This window comes from Lutjanus erythropterus, chromosome 8 (assembly GCF_056507025.1).
Source record: "Lutjanus erythropterus isolate fLutEry1 chromosome 8, fLutEry1.hap2, whole genome shotgun sequence".
Classification (NCBI taxonomy): Eukaryota; Metazoa; Chordata; class Actinopteri; order Lutjaniformes; family Lutjanidae; genus Lutjanus; species Lutjanus erythropterus.
In genome coordinates this window covers 31666931-31685552 of record NC_139324.1, presented here as the reverse complement: position 1 = coordinate 31685552, position 18622 = coordinate 31666931, and the positions used below count along the sequence as shown (strand labels likewise).

The 18622-nt window shown below is 39.2% G+C and overlaps 1 protein-coding gene across 2 annotated transcripts in view; it reads right to left on the bottom strand.

Annotated features, from left to right (window-relative positions):
- Positions 1–1063: 1063 nt before the first annotated feature.
- Positions 1064–18622, bottom strand: part of LOC146323085 (neuroligin-4, X-linked-like) — a 29638-nt gene continuing 12079 nt past the window's right edge. For both annotated transcript variants that reach the window (XM_084725308.1, XM_084725309.1), the window contains exons 4-9: positions 18258–18443; positions 16676–17126; positions 14827–15040; positions 13126–13250; positions 5969–6578; positions 1064–1673 (exon numbers count right to left, since the gene is read on the bottom strand). In XM_084725308.1, coding sequence (XP_084581434.1) covers positions 1266–1673; positions 5969–6578; positions 13126–13250; positions 14827–15040; positions 16676–17126; positions 18258–18443 — 1994 coding nt within the window. In that variant the 3' untranslated portion in view covers positions 1064–1265. The remainder of the gene's footprint in view (positions 1674–5968; positions 6579–13125; positions 13251–14826; positions 15041–16675; positions 17127–18257; positions 18444–18622) is intronic.

The window sequence follows — 18622 nt, the reverse complement described above, 5'->3', positions numbered from 1 at the left end:
ACACAGTACTAGCTCGTCATCAGATGGTCAAACAAATAGACAGGATGGAGTGAAAAATGTCCTATACTTCAACTACTAAACAAGTATCTAGATGTTTACATAGTTAAGAATTATTGAAATGACTGTGCATAGCAAATATAGCCTTTAAATAAAGGTACTGTGTACATACTACAGTGGGTGAGATAGAAAGACAACCAGCCTTGCTTCAGGACATCTATACAATAATATAGTAATATCTGAAATGAAAGCAATAATGTGGTTAAATAAGTCATGTTTTAATGCAAGAGCAGGTAAATGCTATAAATCATAATATATCATCTGTATCTTCCCATTCTATTTACAAGAGTTTAACACATAGCTGGTTAGAGTGATTCTTCAGTAGGTCTGACAACACTTCAGAGGCCCCTTTCTTCTTCTTCTGAAGCTAATTTATGTCTCTTGGCACACTTTTCCATTCCTGTGTTTTCCATATCACTCTATCTCACTCTGTCTTTCTCGCTCTCACAGCTGTTAAATCCCTCTCAATGAAATCTTAATCTCTTTCCCACCATCTGACAAACTTTTCCTTCAGCTAATGTTGTTCTTTTTTTTTAATCCCCCTCTTCCTCTCTGTCTGTTTTTACATCCATCTCTCGCTGAAATTTGTTATTTTTCTCCTCAGCTTAGTTTGATCCTTGGCAGATAGGGCCTTTGATCTTTTAAATGGAAAAAAATGCTACATTCACATTTCACAGGTTGTTCAAGTTGACATCAGCAGCAGTCTGTGTGTGTGGTACGTCTTAGCTCAGTTCTGCATCTACATCTGCTCTGCTCAGTCCCGGCACTGCTTCACACTGTGCAGCACAGGTACAGTAGGAGATGTAAACTGATCCATAACTGACCCTTTTTGCCACAGCAGCACTCCTCCTCTTCCTTCCTCCTCCGGTGTAGAAAAAGCAGAAGGTTTAATATCCAAAGCAGGTTTTTTTAGACATTTGATGGATGTCTTGGCTCGTCTTGTTCCAGGTTATGAGCAAACGATGCATAGAACTGCATCTCCCAGGATCCAGTTTATCTTCAGTTCCCCGACATGCAACACACAGCTGTCTGTCTTTTCATCCTGTTACTGAAAATGTCTCTCTGTCACTCCGTCTGTAACAATCCTGCAGGGTAATTAGTAGAGGTATTTAAGTCTTTTGTGTTGTGTATCTGTGTGTGTGTGTCTGTATGTGTGTGTGTGTTGGTGTGTGTGTGTGTGTGTGTATGTTCTAAGTATCTTGCTGCGGTTATACACGCGTGGTGGAGTGTGTGTGCGTGGAGATGTGTGTGTGTGGCAAGTGTGTATTACTATATGGGCTATGGTGTGTGTATCCTTGGTGCGGATGCCCCATCCTCATCCCCACCACCGATCCAGGCGTCATGGGGGTCATCGGCGTCGCTGGGGTAACAGGGTGCGACCCGGGCGTCACGGGCAGCGACCCCGGGGTCAGGGAGGTCATGAGGGGAACGTCGTCAGGCGAGCGGCGCAAGGTGAGGGTGTAGTCGGGCGGGCAGGTGAGGCGCACGGTGTCCAGCGTGCTGTAGATGTCCTGGGTGTCCAAGCCGTCCAGGGCGTCCAGCGTGTCTAGAGTGTGATGGTGGTGAGCGTTGTTCCTCTCGTCCGCTGACGCTGCGTCACACTCCAGCTGCTTCACCTAAAAGGTTGGATGGGTGGATGAGAGGAAGGATGATAAGGGAAGAAAGAAACTGGAAATCAGGCTCATCACCAAATAATTAAATTGAGGGCTGCAACTAGGGATGGGCGGATCGATTCTGCAGGACAGACACATCTGTAATCAATTCCTTTAAAAAACTATTGATGATAACATTATACAGACACAAGTTATGGGTGGCTGCATCACTTCCAAACCTTGTCAGTACTTTTGTATCATGTTTGTGACTAATGTCGGTTCTAGACCAGTTTTAAAGGCTGGGGGCAGTTGTTTTGTCAGAGGGGCACATTTGAGCTGAGTGGTAATAGTACACAAAGTAAAACCTCACAAAAAATACATAAAATACCATGATTGGTATTTGTTTCAGTAACATGCCATGTCATTGCACAGACTCTTGAAGGGTGGGGGGCACATAACCCTAACCCTAACCCTATCCAAACTCAGTGTTACAGGGGCACTAGCCCCTGTTGCCCCAACCCTAGAACTGCTCCTGTTTGTGCCAGTAAACAGCTGTGACATTTTTATTTAGCTGATCCATATCACACTACTGTGGAAACCTATGAGACATGAAAACCACAAAGCCGTGGACATTCATTCATTCATTTTCACATCCAACTTGTGACAGAATCATAGAAAGGAAACGTTGCATGTTGAGGTGCTTCTTCTCACCTGTACAAAGAAATACAACAAGATGCAGTATTTGTGACTAGAAAGTGTCACACAGCAGTGACATGAGTAACCTAGCTTCCATTATGCATCTTTACCATTAAACTTACGAATTACTGTCTTGATTAATCAACCAATCCTTACTAATTTTTACCATAACATGTCAAAAAATAGGAAAAAAAAGACAAAGACAATAGGAAAAAGTGACATTTTCCAACCAACAGTCTAAACCCCAAAAATGTTACAGTGAAAGAGCAAAACTACAAATCCAGATTTTAACATGTAGGCTCAAAAAATGACCTGAACAATTAATCTCTTAGCTCATTTCTGTTTTAATTTCCGTTGACTGACTAATCAATTAATCAACTAATTGTTTCAGCTCTATTCAAATTAAAGTTATTGTGGCTGCACCACATGGCCAAAATCAATATCAATATTGCTAAGATTCTTTAATGTCAATAAAGACAATGAGCATAATTTATGCACAGTCATGTATAAAATAGTATTACCACTAGTACCACAATAAGACTACTCTTATGATTTATAAATGGTTTATACCTGTATTTATACCTGTCAGATTCATCAGATATTTGTTACTAAGTTACTAGCATTTAATCAACATATTTTAATAGTCCTAAAGTTTCATTTGACAAATTTTGCAATATTGTTTACTTTGACATTTTGAGCATGCACCATTTTATATTTCACAATAAAGCTCCGTTTGGCCAGTTATAAATGCAAGTAAGTTAATTAGTATAAAGCAGTAATTGGATCGTGCCAAGCCCACATCAATATAAAAAAAAAGTATTAAGTGTTTATAAAGTGTTTACAACCTAATTATAAACCATTTATAAATCATTTATTAGGTTAGTCTTATTGTAAAATGGTACAAAAATAGTAAAACTGAGGTTCAGTCAAATAAATGTTAAAGTATTCATGTGTTTCACTGTTTTGCATTTCAAGACAAAGCATTTCACATGTAAACAACTTCTAGTTCAGTGTGTTTCTATTTAAATGCCATCTCCCCGAGTTCATGTAAAATGATCGTACATTCACAACATGAAGTCCACTAAAAATCGATATATAATAGTACTTAATTGTCATCCAGCCTAACATGTAATGACAGCTATTTCAACTCACACTGTGTCTGAAAATCACACACAGTAAAAGTCTAAAGGGCAAAAACTGGCAACCTCTCTATTTGAGTGTTAGTCCTATTGGCACCTCATACCTCCCCGTGAGCCTTAATCTCACCTTAAGGAACAATAAAATCACCACCATAACACATTAAAATAAACAAAACCATGTATTAAGAGTCTAAATTGTCGGGGTAAGTTGAGGGTTTATTCCAGTCAGTTTTGCTTTAGAGCCTGAGACCAGCCGGAGCCACAAACCAAACACATCACTGCTATTTGTCCTCATCAACCACGTCTGACTGGGTTAGACTGATTTTTATGTCAGCCTCTGATAGGCTGTTATGTTTTTTTCCTGCTCAGAATTATGTCTAACTCGAGATTACAATACATGACAATCATTATGCAAATACAGAAACACCATGCTTGACTTTTGCTTGTCACACCAGATCTACAACTGCTGTGCAAAATAACAGAAGACACCGCATGAAAAGAAATGCCATTTAAAATAAATAAAACACAATTACAAAAGCAGATGCTATGTGGAGCTAAATTACTGTAGTTCAATTGCCAATTAACAGGATTTGTCAGCTATAAAAGAGACCTGACATTTAGCACTCAGTGTGGGAGATTTCAGCGCAACCAACAGAGCGCAAAAGAGGCCAAATAGTCAGCGGATGAATTGGAGGCAATTGGAAGCAATTCAGGCAATTGGACACAGCTCACACATGCATATGCATCAAAACACACTCACAGATACACACACACACACACACACACAAGTAGACACACTCTCACGCTGATAATGTCTGCTGATGACAGGGTGTGTTCTGCAGAAGTGCTCTACTGGCAGCTTTTCCACTGGCAAGAAAGGCTTTCATTCAGACACTCACACACACACGACCTCAAACAGCTTTATGTTACTTTAACTTATAATAATACATGCCATTATTAGCAATAAGCACATTTATTTTCAATATAAATTAAATTGATGGGGCTACAGAAGCACACAGACACTACATGCATTGCGTTCAGTTATGATAAACTGATAGAAGCAGACGATTGTTATGACTGATTTATTCCATTTATTTCTTATGCAGATTACTATCTAACTGACATTTCTTGATTTATTAGGGCAATATGAATATAAGACAATGAAACAGACAGCTTTGCTCTTTGCTGTAGACAGTACAGCACTATATATAAAATATAGCGCACTGTGGTTTCATTGCTGCATCGCGTTGGCTCGTTTTTGGCAGTTTGTCATAAGCTTCAAGGAGACAACATTTTTCAATGAGAGAAAATTACTTTCTTTTTCCTACCATGATTTCGATGTGCATGCAGCATCAGCTACTGTAGTTTTATTCTTTATTTTTTTTCCAAATGTTTTCATGTATGAAAAGACCCAAAATGAACAAGCAAACTATACTTGCTTACCACAAGTGATTTATTTAAACAGCATTTGTATAGGAATGATCCTGTCCCAAGTTTTTAGTTCCATTTGAGTGGTTGAGCACAGCACCCATAATCACTGTAAGCAGCTTCCATTGTGTTTCACTGTTAACAATATCAAGTATTTGTTACTGATTGCAAAATGATTTGCAAACCTTTAAGAAATCATCACATAGACGGATCAGATATTTGCAATACTTTGTAAATGTTTACCCAGCTACAAACACAGTTTTTGTGGCTTTATTTTGAAAATCTATCTGGACGTTGCATATTTTTTATTGCTAACTTGACTGGAGACCTGCACGTGCAAAAATCACACAGGATCAGTTTTCTAAATCTGAGACTGTGGGCCTCCCCTCAGACAAAGTGCCTCCACTTCATTTACTTGATAAGTAATGTATTGCTACCTTTTGTGCAGTCTGTATAATGTATATTTTGGTTTAACGTGTTTAACATGGATATTTGATACTCTGCATTAACTGTAAATGAATTGTAATTGTAATAATTGTACACAGCGTTCCTCAGTTACTTTATTTATGTTCTTTTCTCTTCATCTCCCCTGACATCTCGAGTTATGTCTCTTGAACTTTTATATTTTTATACCTGTATTTTTATATTTTATTACTACTTTTTTATTATTTTATCTTTTCCCTTATTTTTTATATGTGCGTTTCCTTGTTTAATGGCAGAATGGAAGGCAAAAGAAGAATTTCATTTTACAAGGAAACATATTTTAACTGTGGACATAACTGACGTTATATGCCACTGACGTTCATAATACTTTGTAAATGGTGAATAAATACTGTGTAGTGCACCTACAAACAATGATGTTTATGAAGCTTTACAACTACTTAATACATGGTTTATAAAGCATATATACACATAATTTGAATTTTTGTTGGCAGTAAAGTAACAGTAAATAACATCAGTTTACCATTTATTAATGAAGGTTATTATAAACTCCTACCAAAATCCTCCAATGAACACACATGCACAATAGAAATATTTAAAAAAAACACGACTTACCTGTAATGACATCAGCCCCTCCCCTTGCAGGTGGGCAGCGACGTCCGCAGGTGTGATGTCTCGTCTCGGGGGAGGAAGAGGACGCGGCCGGCGGTGCTCCAGACGCCGCTTGTCTTTCTTGTACAGTAGAGCGGCGAACGCCAGGATGTTAAGAAACAGCAGCGACGCCCCCACCGCAATCGTCACCGACAGTTCAGTTGAGTAGTCCTCGTTGGGAACGCGGACCCCGTTTTCCCCTCCACCTTGGCCTAACGCAGGCTCTGGCGGCTGCAGGGTACCTGCTTGTGACCCTGGATGTCGTGTACTGCTGGGCGGCCAACCTTTGGCCAGACGCTTGGTGTAGGAATAAGGAGTGTCATCCTGTGGAGAGGGACTATGCGTGAACGAGGACACCGATTGGAGGAGTTCATTGACATGATGCAGGTGAGGGACGAGCTGGAGCCAGAAGGAGATTTTGGTGGCGCGGTAGTGGTCTCTGACACGCGGCTTCAGGCCGATGTGGAGGTACAGCTGCTCTTTAGGTGTGTACTTAGACCAGGCCACCTCTTCAAAACGGTTCGGTTTCGTGTGGATGAACTTGGTGTCTTGAGGAACCGGCTGGTTTGGGTCACTGGAAAGAGAGAAACACAATGAGTTACTTATTTACAACTAGATGGGTTGTGTGTGGTTATGTAAGTTTTTTTTTTTCTAATAATTTAAGGTTAACAATAAGGAGGCATTCATCACCTGTAACATCTGTATACAAAAAGATACACAGACAAAGAACAAAGGAATGTAAGAAAAAAAATTAAGTACCTGTCAACAGGACTGAGAATCTTGACAGATGAAAGTCGAAAAGAAATGACCAACATAATTGTGTAACCAAACTGAGATGATCAACAAAGGATTAAAATAACCCAATGAAATGAGACAATAGAGGATTTTTACTCACATATTTACATTCATGGATCATATTTAAAGACATAATCTGCAACATTTCCCTAAAAAAATAAATTACAGACTCAATATCTTTTAATCATCACTTACGACCCTCTAGAAGAGTGTGGTGGTGGCTCTATCTGCAGAGACCCTGCCCTTTGCCTTTTTTTTCTCATTATTTTTCTATGTGCAGTAGCAACCCAAACATCGGTATCTGACGTCCTGGGAATTAGATTCAACAATAAACTTTCGGGTGTATTCACAAACAGCTCAGATAAATCTTACTGACTCTCCTTCACAGTATAATTCTGATACCTACTATGTGCAGAGTACTGATCTGATACCAGTTTGTTAAAAATATATACGTTATTCTTTTTAACATCTGTATACTACTAACTTTGCATGGATGTGAGAGGAAGTGTTATGCAAGTTCACCCTCCATCAGAGAAATTAAAATGAACTAGTTCAAATTTGTATTATTTGAACTAAGTTCACAGTCCCAAAACTAAACTAGTTCATGTTAATTTGTTCCATGTTTTTTTTTTTTTTATTTATTTAAATTTTAAACAGAACCTCATTCTAACTGGGGCACTGGAGTCTCTGTAATGACACTATACTAAATGGTGCTCGATATTCATGTTTATTGTATTAACTTAAATGGGCAGGATAACCTGAACACCTCTGAGGAGGTCTCGGAGGAGCAAGCCTCGATTGGATTAATTACTGGTAATTACTCACTTCGAGCACTGCAGAGAGAGGGTCCATCCTCAACAATTACTTTTATCTTGTATATCATGTCACACTGGGCAGATAAAAGGTATTCTTATCGGAGGATAGTCAGTTTTTTTTTAAGTTTTAATGTGGAATTCTTCTATGACAACTGTGGTTTCCTCGCCTTCTGGCAGTTCATTTTAATTTCAATTTAATAAATTGGCTCTCTGGAAGCTTTTTTTTGCTACTGGCAGATTATTTTATCTCACTGCACATTTTTTTTTAAATTGACTGAATGAGGATAAAGAAAGAGAGAAGATTCATCAAACAGTGGCCAATCGTTCATTCTTCTTTCAGGACATTACCTTGGCTTCCCTCAAGGACTTTTTCAAGAGCAGGGGTTCTCTAACTTTCTCAGTCAAGGTCCAAAGAAGAAAACACTTCGAAAACTTCTGCGCTAGAGGGGTACCTACCTACAGCGGCATAGTTTGAAGCGTGGGGCCACTGATCAAGCCAGCAAAAACACTTTTGCTAAAATGAGTCTGCAGTGTTGCTTTCATGATTGAATGTGAGGTACTGTCTAGTTCTCATCAGACATGAACATCAATACCAGCATAGTATTGAAATTTCCAACTAGGAACTCAGAAATTCCGATTTCCCGGTTCAAAGATGAAAGACACAGAGGAGACAAGCATATAATGTGGATCTACCTGTCTGTGTCTCACTGTAACAGAGACTCCAGTCTGCAGTGTAGCTCAGGTCATACACTTCATGCTGCATGATCAAACAAGATTTGAGGCTATATTACGTCCGTCATTTCTGTAAATATTCATTTTGCTATCTCTCTCTGCTGCAAGTCTGCATCACACTTTTTTTTGTTTTTCACCAACTCACGATGCTCACATTCATTAGTTGCAAACTAGTTCACTGTTAAGCAAAATGATGATCAAAATGACGATGATAATTGCTATTATTGGCTCAGGTTACACCCTTTGTAAAACAAAACAAAAATATACAGAGAATGAATGCCATAGCATAACATGATTTCACCATCTTGGTGGAGGAAATTGCATACGGGACGCTGCTGGGAAGTAGTTGGATCCAGTTTTCAAGTTAATAAATTATGTATTGGATTGGTGCATTGACTCACATGCTCGCTGATACTGATGACAGCATTTTGGGCCATATCAGAGGCATTTTCTGGTATTGGGATCAGTATCAAAACAACCCTAGATTTTGGTGCAGTGACTGAATGTTCCACCATGTGTGATGCACCACATTCATTAGAAGTATAAAACCCAATGTTTCATGCTTTTCAGTTTTTAAAATGTCAGAGACTCCTAAGAGAGCAGCTGAAGACTTTTTCTCAGCTGGCGACCGTCCTCTGAGGAGTGTGAGTTTCTCTTATGCTGGCCAACAGTTTCACCAGCGCTGGCACACATCCTCTGAATCAATATCAAAGTAACGCTAGACAAACCAGTGGCAAAATAAATAAAGAAATATTTGCACAAAGAAAAACAAGTTTTATTTTCCTTTAAACATAGCTCAAAGGTGTCCACTTTATATGCCTCTTACAAACCATTTCAGTCAACGCACAGTCCAAACAGTTTGTGCATATTTGCCCCTCTCACAAACATAAAACTGTCTGATACCTTCAGTCGAGATGAATGTGTGTGTGTGTGTGTGTGTGTGTGTGTGTGTGTGTGTGTGTGTGTGTGTGTGTGTGTGTGTGTGTGTGTGCGTGTGTGTGTGCGGAAAAAAACTCCTGAAGAATCACCTCTCTGACACATACAGACAGACAGGCATTTATTTGTTGATTTACCGGCTTATTTGTGTCGGCAGGGAAAATGACGTAAATGAAACGGCAGCACATCTTCACAGACTTGCCAGTTACACGGTATGTGCTCACTTGTCAATCAACACCTTATGAACAGCACACAAAGGCAGCCGGCGTAAAAGACCTACCGGCAAACACACACACACACACACACAGGCTGAGGATTTATGCGCCCACACAGAGGCTTACAAAATATACATCAGGGAGCATCATATCCTCCCGGTTAAATTGAGCTGTCGCAGAGTTCCATCACCATCTGAGGCACTCTCAGCCGAGCGAAACATTTCTTCACAGAAAGTTTCCCCACTGATAATTGAAGTGCACGCTGAAATCTTCTCATGCCTCTTTGGTGATTTTGCTCCGTTTGCTGCGGTGGTAATGGCAACACAGACTGCGAGCTGGAAACCGCTAACTTGATGTGTTAGAGACATTTTATTTAATGCCAAAGCCAAATTATGTGAGAGCACTGTCCTAATTTGACATGTTGTGAGATAGCAAGGCTCTGTGGTGATTTAGATCAAGGTCTAGACTGCAGATGTCTCTGTAAATCTGAGGAGGTCTCGGAGGAACGAGCCTCGATTGGATTAATTACTGGTAATTACTCACTTCGAGCACTGCAGAGAGAGGGTCCATCCTCAACAATTACTTTTATCTTGTATATCATGTCACAGTGGGCAGATAAAAGGTACTCTTATCAGTGTGGATAGTCACTTTTTAGTCAAGTTTTAATGAGGATTTTTTTTTTTTTTTCTATAACAACTGTAGTTTTCTTAGCTTCTGGCAGATCATTTTAATTGCAATTTAATAAATTGGATCACTGGAAGCTTTTTTACCAACTGGCAGATCATTTTACCTTGAAAAAGCAATTGCACTTTATTTTACAGTACGCAAACAAGCCATACTTTGTATCAAATCAGACAAAAACTAGAAATTATATGTTCTTTGGCATTAGACTCTGTTTCTTTATCAGACCCTTATTAGACTTTCTTTGAGGATAATTAAGGACACATTACATTAGAACTGTACTGTAAACAAAAGTATATTATTTTCCACTGTAAGACAATTATTAGACTTCATTAGAGGGTAATTAGAGAGTCATTATAACAGAACTGTACTTTAAACTAAAATGGATTGTTTCCCATTATTGGAGACTTGTTAAGCTTTATTAGAGGGTCATTTGGGACGCATTACAACAAAACTGTACTGTAAACTAAAGTGAATTCACATTTCTGATACTTCCCCTTTTAAAAAACAATATGTGAACCATATTTATCAAGTAAAGGCCAAAATGATTGTTTTTTTTTTTGTTTGTTTGTTTTTTTGTTTTTTTACTATACAATAGGCAGATAATGTGATTGGCCGAAAGATGTGGGTCTATAAGCAGCAGATATGTGACTTCACTTTAGTTTACGGTAAAGCTCTGTTTATCTTCTAATAAAGTCTAATAAGGGTCTAACAGTAGGGAATAATACACTTTAGTTTACAGTACAGTTCTGCTGTAATTCTAAGGTCTAATAATGGTGTAATAAAGGGTCTAATACTGTCTAATAAAGATTCTTTTTGTCTAATTTGATACAAAGTAAAGCTTGTAATGTCTTATTAGTGTAGTGTTAGGAGTGTCTAATCAGAGTATTATTGTCTAATAAAGAACATATTATTTTTTTTTTGTCTAATTTACTAAAAAGCAGCTTGTTATATTGTTGTGTACTGTAAAATAAAGTACAACTGAGCTAAGCTCCATACCTCATTGTATCTGTTTTGACCATAAGTGACTGGATGAGGATGCAGGAAGAGAGATGATTCATCAATCAGAGGCCAATCGCTCATTCCTCTTTTAGGACATTACCTTGGCTTCCCTCAAGGACGTTTTCAAGAGCAGTGGTTCCTGAGCTTTCTCAGCCAAGGTCCAAAGAAGAAAAGCCTTGTCAAGATTTTGACATGACGGAGAACCTGTGCACTCCCTCCGCCAAAATGAGTCTGCGGTGCTGCTTTCATGATTGTATCTAAAGTACTGTCTAGTTCTCATCAGCCATCAGAGACCTTCTGAAGGAAAAGACATTATAATACCATATCCTTTGTCTGTCAGCTCATTATTTCTGTTGCTCTTAAACTCCAGTGTTTTCCTCCAATGCATCATAAAATCTCAGCTTCACTCAGTCTCAACCTCTCTTCCAAATGAAACCTAATATTTCTGAAAACTTTTATTCTACGCTATTAAAAAGTTCCTTATCTTGCTTGAAAAACTTGAGAGAAATGGATTCAGGCTGATCTGTCTCCTGCATGGCTTGGCACCAATACAATTTGCCAAAACTATATTAAACACATGCAAAATAGTTACATATGAACATAATTTGTAGGAAAAACATTTGTTAACCCCAAAATCAAAACTACATATTTTTCCTATTACCTGTAGTGCTACTTATACATCTAAATTGTTTTGGTGAGAGTTGCAGAATTTTGGAGATATCAGCTGTCTGCCTTCTCTCAAATAAAACGGGGCTTGATGGCACTGAGCTCGTGGTGCTCCGAGCGCCAAAAACATTTATTTGAAAAATTCAACACCAGTGTCTCGTTCCAGAAATCATGACCTGCTTACTCAAGATAATCCACAGACCTTATGAGCAGTTTCGTGTTGGAACTACTTTCTCTCTACTAGAAACAAAAGAATTAAAGTAGTTTCTTGCTGTTGTGTTTTTAAAACATATTTTTTTGGCGCTTTGAGTGCCATCTCGTCCCATTACACTGGAGAGAAGGCAGACGTACCTACTGCAGATATCTCCAAATCCTGGCAACTCACACCAAAACAATTTAGACGGGTAAATAGCACTACAGGTAATAGGAAAGATATGTTGGGGGTGAACTGTCGCTTTTATAATCAAATGCCGTCTCCCTGTTATGCTGTTTGTTTGACAGAAAAACAAGAAAGAAGATCATCTCCCTCAACTGTGCATGTTGAAGAATCCTTGGGCAAGACACTGAACACCAAATGGCTACCAAAGGCATAGCCATCAGTGTGTGAAATGTGTGTGAACAAGTTTGTTTCTCACGAGGAGTGTGTGTATAAGTGGGTGAATGTGACACAATTTACCATTTGATTGTCCTCTCTCTGTGTGAAACCTGCCAGATAGTTACATTTCATTCCCAAGTTTAGCATCAGTCAGTCCACCTAATTAAGCATGAAGTATAAACGTCTCAAGCACTTGCTGTTTTTCTTGATGACACCATAGACTTCGGTCTTGGCTGTCTTATGTCGAGCTTGGAGGAGGTTTGTTTCTGCAAAATCAAGAACGAGCTGTACACAGTCACAGCAACAACAAGCCGTGTTGCCAATACAGCGTCTCTGCAGAGAGTCTGAAGATGAAGAACGACCGATTTCCCACAGACTGCTGTGCATTTTCTTTTACATTTTAAAATGTGATTAAATGGCCTGGCTTTCATTCCCAATCATGACGCATTCTCTACTTGTGGGATGGGATTATATATTAATAGCAGAAATTAGAAACGGATTTCTGCGTATAAGAAGGCAAAAATAAAAGAGAACCGAATCATGCTGGAGCTCTGCTTTGTTTCATCTTGTTTTTTGATTTTCTTTATATAGTATAGCCAGGCAAAAGAGAAAAACAAACAGTCCTCAGTGGGATTTTCCAGATGAAATCAGCGTCTCACATCAATGTGCATCTTAATAGCTCACCCTGTCTTGGCAAAGTTGGTCCAGTAAGTCATGACTACAGCGCTCAGCATCACGTCGTTCTTGGAGAAGTTACAGTTGAACAGATCAGTGGGTCCCACCATGGGCACACCGAACACGTAGGGCACCTACACACACACACACACACACACACACACACACACACACACACACACACTTTAGAATAGCTTACTGTTGAGGCCAACAGATTACATTTATTCTCTTGACAGTTACCGGAACCATAACTGAATCATGTCAGACTCCCACTGAAGAGAGAAGCTGATTCATGTGTAACAGCAGTGAACCTAAACTCAGGTCACTAAATTCGTCTTCAGTTTGACAAGTCATTCCCAATCATCCAGACTGAAATCCACCCCCACAAATACCAACTGCAAATGTATACACACACACACATTTGTGCTGAGCGTAATACGTATAACGTTACATAAAAGAACATGGAAATCAAAGATTTACTTGAGATCACTGTGATAAACTAGAATAATCACAGCAGTAAATATTCACACAGAATAAGACAGTTTTAAAATAAGATCTGCAGAAAACAAAAAGAGCATTTCTAATTTTTCATGCTGTGGAGGATTGCCCGATTTGACTTCTTCAGCACTTTGAACTCAATATAAAACAGCACTTCAAGGATAATCTAAACCAAGAGCTCCAGATTTATTGTATCAATATCCCCAAGATTTTTGAAGCATTAGTCACCCACATTTTTTGCCTCGATCTGTTTAAGACTTCAGAACCAAAACTGATCCACCTTTTGGATTCATATTCATATCATATTCACTCCTCTCCCTGATATCTAATATCATGGCTTCTGCAACAACAGTGTTAATTTCTTTGTCTGATCATAGTGTCATTTTTTCATTTATGATCACAAAACTGTGACAAAACGTACTGCCACTTTTGGCGAGTAAAAATAATGAGACAAAAATTTTCCATTCAAGGGCCATGTTTTAAAAAATAAAAGATTTTAGTAGAGCTGTTCCAATAGCATTTTTTCCAGCCTTATAACGATATAAATGCAAAAGTAAACATGCTTAACTGTTCATCATGCTCATGTTATTTTATCTGCTAACCCAAGCCAGAGTGTTTTCACTAAACCTGAAACACAATACAAGCCAAAAGAAACCACTGCTGTCCTGTACTGATTAGAGAAGTGAATGACCCAGAGTTCCTTAAAAATAAAAGATCGATTGATACGTCAAAGACAATAACCAGAAAACTGTCCTAAAATTGAAACAATTATGCAACAAAAGGAAGAATACACATTTGTAAGAAATGTAGTAGACTGAATGTTAGATATCTGACAGGAGAACGGAGCAGAAATATATATTTATATTAATGTTAATAACAGGTCAGAATATGTTTCCTCCAGTTTCCTCCTCGAGTTTGGAAATTCTAGAGAAATGTTTAAATAATTCATTACACTTTAACTAAATCCGTTAGATTTTAGTTGATTAAATTTACTTTAGATTTAGTCAACTAAAATCTGATGATGTTTGGTCAAATAAAACTAGACTAAAATTAAAACACTTCAGATGTCTAAATTATGATTCAAACTAAGCAGCATTTTTGTAAAAACAAAATCTTTTACTAAAACAAAATTTGATATGAAAATAAACTGCTTACAAACACTTCTCTTCCTACAGCTGTCAAAACAATACATTCATTGTGCCATCAGCTCACCTCATCGCCGTGGGCGGAGTCAGCCCAGGGCGGCGTGGCGTCACTCTGGCAGTGGTGGTAAAAGGAGTAGAAGTAGGTGGGGGATCCATACTGAGCGTGGAGGTCGGCTGTGGCGATCGCTGGCGCCACCCATTGGTGGTCTGTGAATAGCGCCACCAGAGTCTTCCGCCGGGTTTCTGCGTTGTCACGGTCCGCCCAGTCCGTGTACATGAACCTTTAGTGTATATATTTAAAATTAGCCATTTATTCATCTCAGTCAATTTATCTATCCTATTGTCAAATGCAAAAATATGTTTTTCAAACAAACGACACCACAGTCACATCACCGCCAACAAGTGAACTGTGTTCGGCATCATGAGGTTTAAAGTTCCCAACAACCTCTGTAGTCACATTGAGCCTCTTTTTAGCCGCCACCCAAAAACTGACGTACTGATGTATTTTGTGCTGTAGAAAAAATGTGAAAATGTATTGAGCCTGTGTTAACCACAGACTTTATTTACGACATCTAATCAAAAACCCATTTAAAAAAAAAACAGAGACCAGAAGTGCTAATATGCTAACTCATTTCCGGGTTTTAGGACTCATTCCTGCAGCGCTCTATAATTTGACTTTTTGGGAAATATGCTTATTTGCTTTCTTGCCAAGAGTTACATCAGAAGATTGACACCACATTAATGTCTGTGCACTAAATCTTAAAATACTGCCAGCAGAGGGTTAGCTTAACTTAGAATAAATACAGGTAACAGGGGGAAACAACAAGCCTAGTTAAAATTCAGCCACCGGCGTCGTTAAAACTCACTAATTAATTAATCAATCATCACATTTTGTAGGAAGTAATGTGTTGTGCTTCTTGGCAAGCCTCTGCTGCTGGCTGCCTGGCAACCTCACTGTGAAGATTTGAGGATGTAACTACTTTTGCCCAAGAAATAGTCCGGCACGTAACCGCAAAACATCAAACTGTCAATATATTTTATTGTTTAATTCTACATTTTTTTTGTTTGCACTGATTAAAGAAATTAGTTAACACTGATTACTCATTTTAGAGGTGCCGGAAGGTGGAATTTGTTACCTTTGGAGAGAGCCAGGCTAGCTGCTGCTCCCCGTTTCCAGTCTCTAAGCTAAGATAAACATCTTCTGACAGCAGCTTCATGCAGTCTATGACTGTGTAAGACTTAGTGGCATCTGATTGTGAGCTTGCAGATTACAAAGACCTGGTCTCAGTCTCCCCCGAGCATGTAGGAGAAACTACAGTGGCTGCAAAACCTGTCTGGTTTCTGGGCCTCTGTAAAAACATGGCGGTGCACCATGGCAGCCCTTGTTGGAAGAGGACCAGCGACCTCTGTAGATATAGACAGCTCATTCTAAGGTAACAAAAACAAAATTGTCATTTTCAGGTGATTATACACTAATGAAAATATACTACATAAGAATTAGTAATGTTAATGATTAATCATTAATCAATTATGATTATAATTAAAATTGTATAAATTAATAATTGAATTGATAGCCTAGAAATGACAATAATTGCTCCTCATTTGACAGAACACATAATCTTAAAAAGAGAGAGAAAAAAAAAGTTTTTTGTAGCTTACTAAGTATTAATGAATAATTGATTGCTAGTGTTTCTGTCGGCTAAGAAAAATGCAAAGTTCACAACCCTATTATGAATTATATATTAAGAATAATATATTCAATTTCTAAATCCCCATAAACCTTACATACTGGACCTGTAACAAACAGACATGAATGTATGATCTAATCTAATCCTCAGCAACAAAACGACTAAGTAAATTTCCCAAAACGTCAAACGACTCCTTAAAAACATTCAGACGTTTATGGGGTCACTCACCTTATGCTCTCTCTCAGTGTGTCTCGGCCCTCTGGGTATCCGTACAAACTGTCCACAAAGTCTGACACAGCAAAGTCGAAGTCTTCAGCCGTGACACCGTCCTCTGAGTCCACAATGCCCTCCACAAACTTCACGCCCTCACCCTGATTAACCCCCAGCATCACGTCGTAGTTCAGAAACTCTCCCTGCTCCATCAGAATCTGGGGGTCATCTGGTATAACATCACCATCAATCACCGGGGCAAAAGCCGTGTGATATTTGGCCGGCGTTATGTTCTGCTCCACGAGTTCGCGGTAACTCCGGCCCTGGAGGCAGGCGACCAGTTGGGTGCTGTCGTCGATGCCGCAGCCCACCCTCTCACCGAGCTGCCGGGCATACTTGCTGGGCTGGTAGTTAACAGCCCAACTGGCTAAAGCACTCCCACTCTGGATGATGGCTCTGTGGAACAGGTCTGCGACACACATGAACACACACACGCATCAATACCAATATGCATGTATAAAGTATGTAAACTGAGGCACACATGCGCCCACACACATATGCATTAATGTACAACCATATGGTTGCACGCTTGGAGGGTTACACAATTCATTTGCACACATAAACAGATGCAGATCAAGAATTCCCAACGCGAGAATACAGTGAACTCATGGACATGCATTATTCAACAGGACGACAGGTTCAAGTAGAGCACCAGGTTTAAGTAGGTAAGGGTTAAAAATTTTAAATAATATAGCTCAGAGCTATATGAGTCACTGGCAGGCTGTATTATTCAGGAAGCTCATTCAGGCGTTTATACCAGTAAATGAAAGGTCCACTGGAGACCTTGAAAACTTTCATCATGCTAAATGTTAAAGTTTTAACGGCAACCACCTACATACCCACAGAGATATTTTTAAAAAATTACATAATATTGTTAGAAATCACAAAAACTTGCTCATTAAATATATTTAAATAAAATACAAAGTACTGGTATGGAAAATGTATTTAATTTAAATACAATTAAAAGTCATTTAGAAATAAAACTGATTTTATCACATTTTAGGTGGCCTCAGACCTCAACCCTCCTGCACTGATGAGCTCTGCTAATTTCCCACATCAGGGACGTGAAGTAGCCAATCAGACTCGGAGGTGGGAGGCTGCAACTGCAGGGGTGTATGCTGTGTGATTTCAGCCTGTCCTCACCAGAAAAATGGCCACATAGGTCATCTGTGCAATCAGCGTATTTACATTTTCTGTCAGGCAGCTCCCCTTTCTTTGTCTGTAGTAATTATGACGGAAGCAGCATAAAGATTGAGAAAGCCAGTGAAGGGAAGGATGTGCATTAGTGTTTTAAATGTAGATAAACCCACTAAAAACAAGCTTTTCCCATTGACAGTAGACAGGTTGGTTTTCCATACTTGTTTCTGATGCGAACTGGACGTTCAATTAACATACTGCCAAGCTCCCCCTTACCAGCCATTATAGGTGTCAATCAGCCTTCACTCTCTGTGTATTGTAAACCTGCCCCCATCTGTGCTGCATGAAGCTAATCTGAATAAAACACACAGCAGGGTTTTTGTCCAAAAAGATATTTCTTTACCCTCAGAGTAATGAGACAAGGTGAGCAGACTGACGCAGGAGGCTCCAGCCCCGGATCCAAACACAGTGACCCTGTTCGGGTCTCCTCCGAAGGCTGCGATGTTCTCCTTCACCCAGCGCAGAGCCTGGATCTGATCCAGCAGGCCGTAGTTCCCTTTTGCTGCCTGGTCACCGGTACTAAGAAATCCTACAGGCAGACAGAAAGAGAAATGGTAGGACTTAATACAATGCTCTGAGGAGAACTGAGCAAACAATGTAAAAATAATGAGTCGATCAAAAGGAGGTTTTCCTGCTGACTTGTTGAAAATGGAACCTCCTCATCTTACAATGTACAAACACACAGGAGCACACGGGGAGGTGATTGGT